Source organism: Schistocerca piceifrons, chromosome 4 (assembly GCF_021461385.2).
Source record: "Schistocerca piceifrons isolate TAMUIC-IGC-003096 chromosome 4, iqSchPice1.1, whole genome shotgun sequence".
NCBI lineage: Eukaryota > Metazoa > Arthropoda > Insecta > Orthoptera > Acrididae > Schistocerca > Schistocerca piceifrons.
The window spans coordinates 389022122-389034592 of NC_060141.1; the positions used below are offsets into that span (position 1 = coordinate 389022122).

Sequence of the window (12471 nt, forward strand, 5' to 3'; positions counted from 1 at the left end):
TTGCTCGTGAATGGAAACGCTTTTTGTCAGCACTGGATGTCACATGAAAGATTTTATGAGCAGTATTTGTTCGGCTGTCTCCAGCTCCACATTGCAAATATCTGCTGACATGCAGGCAAAATGCGCCTGACAACTCTTAGAAGATACACCCTTACACCCTGTGTGTGTGTGTGTGTGTGTGTGTGTGTGTGTGTGGGTGATTGGGTGGGGGGGGGGGGGTTGTGTGTGTGTGTTTAGGGGGTGGGGGTGGGGGCGGGGGCATATATTTGTATGATGACTTGATTGTGGAACAATCACTGCAATCATTGGAAGCAATCAAACCCATTAAATTTATAAGATTTATGCACGGAATGACTTAAAGTGGAAAAATCACATAAAGATAGGTGTCAGATTGAGGTTCATTGGCTGAATCCTTAAAAAGTGTAGTCCAACCAAAAAGGTTAAAGTCAGTGGCATATACAATCCATTCACAAAGAGATGAACAAAGGCTTTTAGCTCTAGATCTGAAGAAATGATTAGAAGTCAGTTGACTTAAGCCTGCTCATGTTTTGTGTTCAGCAGCTGCCAACTTCAGTAATCTAATAGAGAACCACGTGTTAGTAGGTACTGCGAACTGACCATTGTACTGTGTCGCAAATTAAGACATCTCTTGACGAGTGACGAAGCAGTTCCTTGCCTATCACAAGTAGCACACAATGCTCTTTCCACTCCCTGAAGAATGGCTAGGGATAGTACTTTACATGGTAGAGCTAGAAAACAATTAAATAGTCACTGAACATTGAGAACAAGGGAGCAAAACTAAAGAGTTGCTCTACCTTCCCTCTCAGCTGATGAGAAGACAGCGGCATACACAGGAACAAGCTTCAACTCTTGTGAGAAGAATTCAGAATTTTTGGAAAGATAATCCTGAAAAGTCACCAGAAACTCTCAGCAAAATGAGGTAAATTCAAATTTTTCAGTTTGACAGTGTTTTGATACTACATTTCTCTTTAGCCAAATTACTTTAAAATGGCCATTTTGTGTACAAAAAAGCATTGTTGTTTACTGTAGGAACTCCTGTGTGCATTAGCACAAGTTTAGTTCCAGAAGCATGTGACATAAGCGGGACTTGTTCCCCCTGCATCACCCCTCACCCCTGGGTAGTCAATGTGCTGGGAGTCAGTGGGCGAAACTTGCTTCCTCCACTCCCCACACCCCCTTCACAATTAGTTCATCAACTTATGAACAGACAACAGTATTCTATGAAGTTTGCTGATGGAGGAAAAGGCTATCAGTAAAAATAAATAGCTTTTATCAGTCAGAACCTTCATGTAAGATGGTTAAATTCAGTCTTCCAATCTGTAGCACATCCCACTTTAGAACAACAAAGAAAGAAAATATGAATATAATAGAGAGAAACATTCCACGTGGGAAAAATAAATCTAAAAACAAAGATGATGTAACTTACCAAACGAAAGCGTTGGTATGTTGATAGACGCACAAACAAACACAAACACACACACAAAATTCAAGCTTTTGCAACCCATGGTTGCTTCATCAGGAAAGAGGGAAGGAGAGGGCAAGACGAAAGGATGTGGGTTTTAAGGGAGAAGGTAAGGAGTCATTCCAATCCCGGGAGTGGAAAGACTTACCTTAGGGGGAAAAAAAGGACATATACAGACACAAGCAGACATATGTAAAGGCAAAACTCTTGTAACAGGGCACTTAAGTCCTTTGAGTCATCCTGTGGAACATGCTCAGCAACTAAGTACTGGGTGTCCCGAAAGTGTACAGTTGTTCTAGGTCCATTCATGCATTCAGTAAATTCAGTGCATGCTCTATGTTTGATATTATAAGTTTTGTGTGTGGTGGGGCCGGAGTAAGTGGCAGTATGTAGGTGCAAGGTCCAGGTTTTGCAATGGTATCAATTTCTAGGGTAGGAATTTGTATGAGGGGATAAAGATCTGGGAATATGATATGGCATGAAAAAGATGATACGGAAATTAGGAGGGCATAGGAAGGATATCAGGGAAACATGATCTCATTTCAGGGCTTGAATTAAGAATTTGTTCAAGGGTAAGAGGATAAAACTGCCAGGGGCACTTGCTTATGGACACAATCCATACTGGAGCTGTTGGAGAGGAAAGCTTGGGAGAGGTGCTTGGTGTAAGTATTGAGGGATTCGGTGGTAAAGCAGATATGTTTGCCATTACTGCCTAGGCTGTAGGGAAGAGATGTTGGATGTGAACAGGGTGGCAACTATCAATGTGCATGTACTGTTTGTTGTCGATCTGTTGGTTTCATATGCACAGAGATTTGGGTGTGAGCTTAAATGAGGTGGAGGTAAATGTCAAGAAATGTGGCTTTTGATTTAGAAAAGAAATAAGTGAGTATGAGTTGGATAAAAGAGTTAATCTGTTTCAGGAAGTGAAGGCATTCTTCTTCATTAGGAATCCAGACGACAAAGACACTGCACTGCATCGTGTTCTTGTATTGTCATGTGGTAACCACACACAAGACCAAACCCAACAGCAGGGTCGTCAATGAAATACAACACTTAGCACTAAAAGCACTTTTACTGCAAACACCAATGCACAGCCAGAACAGAAATGAATTCCTAAACTAAGAGTGCTTTTATGAGCACAAAAATATACAAATCATATTCCAAGAACCTTCCAGAAATGATAAATATTAAATAGCAAATAATTGCTGATGGACAGGTTTGAACTGACAACCTGCAGCATGGAAGCCAGTAGGACTAACCGCTACATGACACTGCATGCACTACAGTTTTGAGTATTGCTCCCTTTTGTGGAGAAACAGTGACCTGCTGCTTCAGAAGTTCTTATTCGATCCGACTACAGCAGCCCGGATCAAGATCTTGTCAATGGTCGTCTGTATGGTGACACTGGCAGATCCTCAGGTTCCAGTCATGTTGTTACATCCTCTGCAATAGAATGAGCCCCTCCTGTTGAAGTTTCAAGATCACCAAGTGGGTCTTCAGTTTTCCTTAACTTTCCATCATCGATCTGCATCTCTGGACTCTAGTATGGGTTTATACGGAGGACATGGACAGCAGCTCTGCACTTTTGTCTTCTTGATGAAGGATCATAATCTTATAATTTGTATGTGATGTTGACAAGCAATGAAGGCTACAACACAGCTCAAAGTACTAACTTGTTAATTTTTCTGATAGTCCCCACTTTCTGCACAGGCATCGAATAATCTCCACACAACCCCTGGATTGTAATTCCTGGCTAGTGCTTGGCGTTATAGAGCTCTCAGTCTTTGTTTTGGGCATCCAGGGTCCATATGCAAGCCAACTGCCTTGCATCTTTAGCCGTGGCGATGAAGCATTTCATGTAGTCATCCTAAGGATAGTCCATTTGAAATGGGAACAGTGTACCGACTGCCATTTCTATCCTGCGACCATGGAGCAGAAAAAAATGGTGCTCTGTGAGGCCATTCATCAACGGGTGGTAGGTAGTTGTCTTCCTGTAGGTGATGTTACAGTGTGGAATTACCTCAGACACTTGTCTCGACTCAAGAATTTTTCCACAATCAGAGGTCGTCACGTACTCTGTTCCGTGCCTCAAAATGATATCGTCTACGAGGAACTTTGCAATTCTGCAGCTTCAGCAGCTAGCACAGTTTTGTTCATAGCAAAGTGGGGCGAGATAGTCAGGGCAGACTATTATACATTAACTCCCATTTGTCGACTTTGTAAACCTCCCTGAGAGGCTGACTGCAATTCCACAGAATAGCACTGCTGCAGGGATAATTAATGCCAGATGCCCCAGAGATAGTTGCAGCATGTGTTTCCATCACTGGCCTTGCTTACAATGGCTCACATAGTATATAACAGATTGGTGTAGACTTTGCCAATGATGCCTGAATCTGATTTTGTATAGGGCCTCGGGATAATTGCCTGTAAATGAGCTGGAACAATGAGCAACCATTTCTGCCCCATGCATCATAATTCCTCTTATACAATGCTCCGTTTATTAATTGGAATTCTCCTTCAAGACTTCTAGGGGTTTTAGCATACCAGATCTTCCCTCTGTTCATCAGAAATGTCATATAATGCAGAGATGAGTGAGATTTCGCTCACACAACTGCACTTCACAAAACGAATCATCGGAAAGCAGTCAATGTCCTTGTGTTTGTGTCCACTTTTGAATACCACTGTGAGGTCGTATTACAGAAGCCTCAGTGCCCATCTTGCTAATCAACCTGACTAAACCCTTCAGGCTAGTCAGACAGCATAAAGAATGGTTTGCCAAATAAATACCCCCAGAACTTCTTGATGGCCCAAACAAATGCAAAGTGCTCTTTCTTAGGCTTGAAGAGAAGTCTGGAAGCATTCACTATCATCTTTTTAACAACTTCCTGTATTTGTATTACAACTGCACCTCCTCCATATCTAATAGCTAGGCATGAAGTTAGTCTCCATCATTCTCACTGCACAATGCTAGGACTGGATAAAATGTCAGCACCTCCTTAAGCACAAAGAAAGATCCTTCTTGCACCTCATTCCAGCACAATTTGACATCTCCCTGCAGTAGTTCTTGCAAGGGATGCACCTTTGTACAGAACTCCTTCATGAATTGCTGGTACTGCAAGGAAATAGCAAGAAAATTCACATCATGAATGTGCTGAGGAGTCTGAAAATCTGCGACCACCTTTTTTTTTTTTTACTTAGAGCTGGGACAGATCTCATTGCCACTCACTACAGAGGAATGTTCAGACAATAAGAAATTCAGGCTTCAGTTGCAAGCGAAGGCTGAATTTCTTATTGTCTGAACAATTCACAGTTGCTGAAGCACTGCATTATGTTAAAGATTTGTAAATAGTGGAATGTGCATAAGACAATGATAGTGTGATGCATTCTGTAGAGAGAGAGAGAGAGAGAGAGAGAGAGAGAGAGAGAGAGAGAGAGAGAGAGAGAGAGAGAGAGAGAGAATACTTTGCAGTGGTGCCAGTGTGTGCTCTGCCCCTGCTGCACATTTCTCACTCCAGCTGTTGCCTACCCTGGTAACTGGCAAAGCAGGGGTGAGTGCTATATTCTGATACTGTTTCTCTGCTTCTGATTCAGTCTGCGTACCTCTGTCACTTTTTAATATCACATTTTTCTTGTTTGCCTTATGCCATCCACAATTCACACTATAGTAGCTACATAACCTCACAATATTTAAACTAATATGAAAATCAATACTAGACTTTCTACACACACCTCGATGCATGCACTACAGGCAGATGCAGCAGAATGATGCTACTGGCTGGAGTGTCATGTGGTTCACTGCTTCTTGATACTCTGTATCACCCCTTCTTATGTGCACACCACTACAGATGCTCCAAGGTTTTTCTTTTTCGTGGGCAGCAAAGAGGCACTTTTTCAGATCAAGAGGAAGTCTATATCTGAACACACTTCAACAGAGTTACTAGGCAGCAAAGATGTTCTTCAAAAGTCTTTGAAAAAAGAACATCATCAGATAGCTCATTTAAGGAGCCCAAGCAGGTTGTACCTCATATGTTCGAAGATGACTGAAGCATTACAAAGTGTGGCCATCAAGAGTTATGAAAACAGTCATTTCCTGGCCAACCTCATCAATCTCAATTTGCTAGTAGCCTGTCTTCATGGTCATAGTTGAGAAGTACTCTGCTCCTTTCAAGCAGTCTACGGTGTCATCAGAGTGAGGTAATGGACAGACATCTTTCTTCATGATTGTTCAGTTGTCAGCAGTTGATGCAGAAATGCCATGTGCCATCCTTCTTCGAAAGATCCACGGGAGAGGACCACGGAATCTTTGAAGTTCAATGATGTCATATAGCAGCATATTCTCCACTTCCTCCTGGATTATCTGTTGTTCAGCTGGTGACACTATACGAGTGCTGGCCAATTGGTGGATGATCCAGAGGTGTTGACATGATGTTTTACCATGGGCCATTTCACATATCTTTTCCACACTCCAGATCTGAAACCAATGCGAAATTGATACAGAACAGCTGTCCCTCACCAACATTGTTCCTTGGTCAGGCAGTTTAACAGTAGATTCCTCGACTGCATGCCTGCAGTGGTAGTGGAGCATGATTCTTCATCAATGACACTAAACTGCCTCTCCTGGACTGGTTCAGCTTTGCTAAACTCATACCCTTAGGGATGTGGGTGAGATGTGGCTGCTCATGACAAGTAGTGATACAGAGTTCTCCCTGACCATCTACAATGCTTAGATCATCACTAGCATGCAGATTGCTTTTGTGAGGTTAAATAGCTTTTTGCAATTGAGATAAGCTTCAAATTTTAATTGAGCATCTAGAATGATGAGTAGAACTTGTCTTGATGATGGAAGAATAACAAATCTTCTACAGCAAACAAGTGCCCAGAGCAATATCTGTTATGTGTGCTAGTTGGAATAGCTTTGCCCTTCTGTAGCCCTGATCTTCGCAGTTTTTGATTGCTTCTGATGCCTTCAAGAAGTCCCATTTGAAAATTATGTTATGAATACATTCCATTAAAAATGACAAATCTGAAGGCACTAATTCTACCACTGATAGTTACTCTTGCAATATAAATGCCTGTCAGTGGATGGATGAATTTCCCATTCGTGGCTTTCAGCACATTCGCTTCCGTATCACAAAACATAGTCTTCCTTAACTGACAGAGATAAGCATCTGCCAATACAGAAAATGTAACCTGTTCAACAAGCAGCTGGAAAGGTTGGCCATCATTGATGACATTAACATTATTTTCTAACATCTTGATGATGGTCATCCATGGAGGATTTACATCTTTGGCGGCCTCATCTCCAAAGATGGTTGCCTCACTTAGTTTTCCTAAAGTCAGTGGCTAGTACCTCTGTCGGCAACGGAGACTGGCATCAGCAAATTTGGAAATGAGATGATAGACATCTGGCAGTGTAGAAGTTGTCAGAAACTCACGTTCTTTCTCTGTAGTATCACAAGAAATGTCCAGTGCATCCACAGCAAAAACACACTGGAGTGTTCTTCTGTCCTCCAAATGTCTGTTTTTCTACAGGCATTATAATTAGGCACTGCAGTTGGTTGTACCTGCGTTGGTCATGAACTGGACTGTCATTTGATGGCTGCCTCATAAGTCCAAGTTAGCCAAGTCCATTCTTCCTGGTACATTTGGCTGGTGGTGGTTGTTGGTGCTACAGGTCGATGTACCTCTTCTCCAACACACTGTATTACCTACTGATGTATTGGGTCAACACTCATCTCTGCGATCTCTTGCTTATTCTGTCCAACCATTCTCATCGCCATAAAATGTGGTACCTTTTCTCCTACTAAGTGTCGTAAGAGAGAGGTGAGGGCATGATGGTCTTCCACAGCCACCACTGGGACCACATTCGGGAGTCAATCTACTTCTTTGATCCAATTCTTTTCTGTTGCATTTCCTCAATGCATTGGCACCACTCAATGCCTTGGTTGTTGTGATGTATTTCCCAGAAGAGCTTGATATACGTTTTCTGAAACTCCTTTTATCAAGTATGAGATTATTGTCAGCTTCTGTCATATTTGGATTCGCAATGTGGCACAGAGTCAAAACAGTCTGTATGTAGGACTTTGTCATTTACATAAATTTGCAAGAAGCCCTAAGAAATTCATTTGTATGTCATCACGTATGCTTGGTGTCCCAAAATCAACGCTCCGTAATGTGCTAGATAAGCACCTAAAGCTTTATGCATGCAAAGTGCAATTTTTATGCAAGTTGAAACATAGTGACAAACCCAAATGAGCAATGTTTGCTGAAAACACGCTTCAGCGCATCAATACAGACAATAACTTTTTCGCTAAGATTATGATGAGGAACATTTCATCTCAGTGTAAAGACTAATAAGACAGACAAAAGGTACGAATTTGGGGTAGTGAGCATCCTCATCAGGCCATGAACTTAAAAAAAAAAAAAAAAACAGCCCGAAGGTAGTAATGTAACATATCAATTTGGTGAAGTGATTTGTTGCACAACGCCTGTAGTATTGACGAGTTACGATCACCATCACGAAAATATTTTTCAGTTTGAATAGTGAGTTTAGAATTGTTTTTTGGAGATGGACACAGCATTTCTGGAAAAGGTGACCAAAGCAGTTGCGGTACCCGCTGATTTGAATGGTTTATTCCATGTAGTTTTGTCCCAGCTCAGATATGTGCAGCACAGTGTAGAAAACAAGCACGGTGACAACTAGCATTACGTTGTGGAAACAAGAAGGAAGCAGCTGAATTGTCATTAAAAATAGGGAGAGCTAACATTCATGTCATGTCATACAGGTTGCATATAACAGCCTGAAAAGTTACAAAGCGTTTCCCGACTGTAAACTAACGTTCAATACACAAGGTTTATGAGGCAATGTTCTGATCATTTAGTAGAGCTTAAGACTAGTGAACATTTCCCAGTTTCCAGCAGAAACAGAGTTGGAGAGGAGATGGATTCTGACTACAAAGAAAAGACATGGTATTGCTGCAAAGTTAGATCAAGAAGCAGCACAATAATCAAAAACTTAATGGCGATCATAAACTTTTATCCTGAAAATTACATATTACATACAAGAGAAAATGACAAGGTTGTTTGGGGTGGTTTAGTGAAATTACTGGATGTCTTTATTTGCAGAAACAACTATCACTGATCACTCAAATCTTGATATGCTGGTTAATTTCGTGTCCTCTCAGGTAACACATCAACAGCCACATCTCTTCTTCCAGCTGGATTTGGCAACTCTACATTGGCAAATGGAAGTTTGTAATGTATTTAAGTGACAAATCCCCATAATGATGGATTGGACCACCAAAGTGACTAATTCCCATATGATGGATTGGACCACCAATCTCATGGCCACCCTGGTCACCTGACATTACTCCCTTGGATTTCTTCTTGTGGTGATATGTCAAGGACAGAGTGTACTATACCAAAGAGACAAATTTGGAACAGCTTCATGGGAGGATTAGAGCTACAACCGAGACAGTTACGCTATAGATGCCAAAGAATACCTGAAGAGAAATCAAGTATTAATTAGACAACCTCTATGCCACTAACGGAACTCGTGTAAAAACGTGAGATTGAGCAAATGAATCTTCAAAACTTTGTGTATACATTGTTGTATGAATCTTTTTATATATCGATTATACGTTGTATTAAAGACATTTCAAATTAGAAGTGCTTCATCTAAGACACCATGTATTATATAACTTGATATGGTGCCACTGTAATAAACTGATTAAGGTGAAAACCAAATATGAGGGGCATTCAACAAGTAATATAATACAGTTTTTTTCTGAAAGCACGTTGGTTTCATCCAGGATCCCAATATACCATATTATTCTCCATTCTTGGTGAAAACCATATATGAAGGATGCTCAATGGGTAATGCAACACATTTTTTTTCTGAAAGCGGGATGATTTTATTCAGGATTCCAATACAATGCATTGCTCCGCATGTTTTGGCTACAAAATCTCGTTTTTCAACTTAATCTCCATTCAGAATGATGGCCTTATGCCACCTTACTGGGAAGGCCTGTATGTCCACACGGTACCACTCTACTGGTCAATGTCAGAGCCAATGTCTAGCTACGTCAACAACCTCCCATCATCAACATACTGCTTCCCATGGAGTGCATCCTTCATTGGGCCAAACAGAGGAAAGTTGGAAGGAGTGAGATCCGAAATGTAGTGTGGATGAAGAAAAACAGCCAAATCATGTTTTGTGAGTTCTTCTCAGATGTGGTTATATGGAGTAGTAGTAGTTTGTTTGCACTGTTGTGATGACGAACACACTGAAGTCATATCTTCAATTTCCTGAAGTTAGCACAATACACTTCAGAGTTAATTGTTTCACCACAATGGCACACATCAAACAGAATAACCCCTTCAGAGCCAAGACTTTGAACTTTTTCTTCAGAGGAGAGGTAATGTAACCCATGTTTCATTACCTGTGACAATGATCACCCTCATAACAAACAAGCAATTCCACACAGAAGGTCTTTTATTACTCTTTGTGATCTTCTGTCATATGGTGAGGAACTTACTGGGCATACACCTTTGAGTGCCCCCACTGGTGGTCGAGTGTGTCAGCACTATCAATAGAAACATACAGTTGTCCAGTGAAGCATTTGACTGTGATCAGTCGATCACCTCGAATGAGAGTGTCCGCACATTCCCACACTGCAGCAGTCCCAGCTATGTGCAGCTGGCTGGCAAGCAGGAGAACGGACAAGTTTGTGCGACCTTGTTGCGATGATGACAGATGCCTCACCCAACTATTCTCTGTGTTTCTGTTAAGTGACAGGTCTCCACAGACATTTTGCAAGCACATATGAATATTCGATCCTCTGGTTTTCTGCCAAAAGAAACTCAATAACAGGTACCTGCTTGGAACATACCTCCATTACAGACATGATTTTGAAGGCTACATATGGTGCTGCCATCTATCAGAACTTCATGAAACTATAGAGAATATTCTACAATATCCCTCAACAAATTCCACATTTTTCCAACTGAAATTGGCTGAGGAAAAAATGTGTTGCATTATTTACTGAATGCCCCTCGTTTATGAAAACTACTTTTCTTCAATAATCATTGATTTAAAGCTGTAACTTCCAAATGGGAAGCCTTCTTTTTATCTAACCTATGCATTTTGTTACTATAAATATTTTGTAATGCTTAAAATATTCAATTCAGAACAAACAGCTTTAGCAATGATGCGCAGAGCATACACGCAATCTCCATAAACAGGGTGTCTACATGGACAAGGAAAAATAATTCCTGGATTTTTCCCAGTTTTCCCAGATGAAAATACACTTTCTCCTGGGTGAAAATACACTTTTTCCGTGTTGTGACAGTATACTTTTTCTCGGCACTTATCAATCCGTTTATGGTTTTATACACCGGCATAGAATTTCCCGGCACTTTAGAAAATGAAACTCAGGGGAAAAAAAAAACGTTTTGGAAACATCTTTGATGTGCAGCAACATATACACGAAGGTATAAATTCGAATTCCACCGAACACCGCATGTTACTTTCCGAAGCATTAAAATTGAGATAGCGACGTGCTTTTGTAAGCCAGTCACAGCTCATGTCACCTGATCTCGCCAGCTGATGACAGCATTTGACACGTGATGTAGTCAGCCAATAGCAAGATCACTCTTAAGTAGTGCGAACACAAAATAAGAAAAATTAATGGCTTAAATTAATGTGCAATTGTTGCTACAAGTAAAGCAAAGCTATCACATATAATATTGGTCTAAGATTAATAAGCTGCAAGAGAAGCTAAGCTTCCACATATACTGTTGATCTTTTTTGCGCGTCATACATCACATAAATGTGCCAGTAAAATTTTTTAATAACGACGTAAATGTCTGATCTTCTAGGCTCGAAATTCTTCATATGGTCGTCCGCAAAGAGTTCATTTTTAAATGACGAGTCAAACGCTCTGTGATTTAAGAAAATCGTCGTACACTCTCTCACATAGTTTATCTTACATAAAAGGAAATTTACTTTGAAAGTAACGCTTTTCAAAGCAATATTGGCAATATTTTTCCGTGACCTATTAGAAAGGTATGTTTCCGCAGCTGCCAGAGAGTGCCAGATAACAGGTGTCACTGCACTTGCGCAGCTACGATGACGCAGGAAGCCCGTATGTTCGTACATGTGAAACATTAAAAGATTTTGCATTAAAACGAATCTAATGTAAAAAAAACTGTCATGTCACGTCACGCGCATTGGAGGCAATTTGTTGTTAAGAAGCACTGCACAATTTTCCTAAAGCCTTTGACACACTTTGCTGTTGGGAGACGCTTGTATGAGCACTGCGTTTAGTTGTTGTATAAAATGGCGCATTTTCTTTGTGACTTAAGTTTTATTTTCGTTTTTTCTCTTGTTCATGTTTTGTTGCTGCAGTATTATTCTGCAGAAGCGGATACAGTAAATTTTTTTGTTAGAGTATTGGTTCTTACCAGTCAAAATCACAAAAATTTAACTGAAAACTAAAACAATGAAAAATTTCCAGAACTGAAAAAGATTCCCGGGTTTTTCCCGGTTTTCTCCCGGATGAAAAAATTCCCGGGTTTTTCCCGGATCTCCCGGTTGTCCCGGGTCGTAGACATCCTGATATAAGACAATCATTTTTTACTTTCAGTTAGTACAAATATTTTACCAAGGCACCATTATTCGCAAATGTTGATTTCAGTTTATTAAACAGTGGAAGAGAAAAAACAAAATGAAAACATTCATACCTTGGGGTGACTTTTGACAAAACTTTCAAGACTGTGTTGCAAGTGTGCTGGTATAAATTTGTTATCCATGTGCTTTGATCTTGATCTTTTATGTTTAAGCTTAAGACTTGGCACTTTCTGTTTGCTCACAAGGTCTGCAATGTACTTCAAAGAATCTGTCAAAACAGGTACCACATATACAGAACCGTCACTTTTGTATTCAATCTGCAACAAGTAGAAAAGTATTAGCATAGTGGCACACAGTC

At 40.5% G+C, this 12471-nt stretch overlaps 1 protein-coding gene across 2 annotated transcripts in view; it reads right to left on the reverse strand.

Annotated features, from left to right (window-relative positions):
- LOC124794856 overlaps positions 1-12471 on the reverse strand; it is a 130758-nt gene that overhangs the window by 97748 nt on the left and 20539 nt on the right. Inside the window, exon 3 of one of the 2 annotated variants that reach the window (XM_047258522.1) lies at positions 12227-12430. In XM_047258522.1, the coding sequence (XP_047114478.1) occupies positions 12227-12430 (204 nt within the window). The remainder of the gene's footprint in view (positions 1-12226; positions 12431-12471) is intronic. The other variant, XM_047258525.1, reaches the window with a different exon arrangement.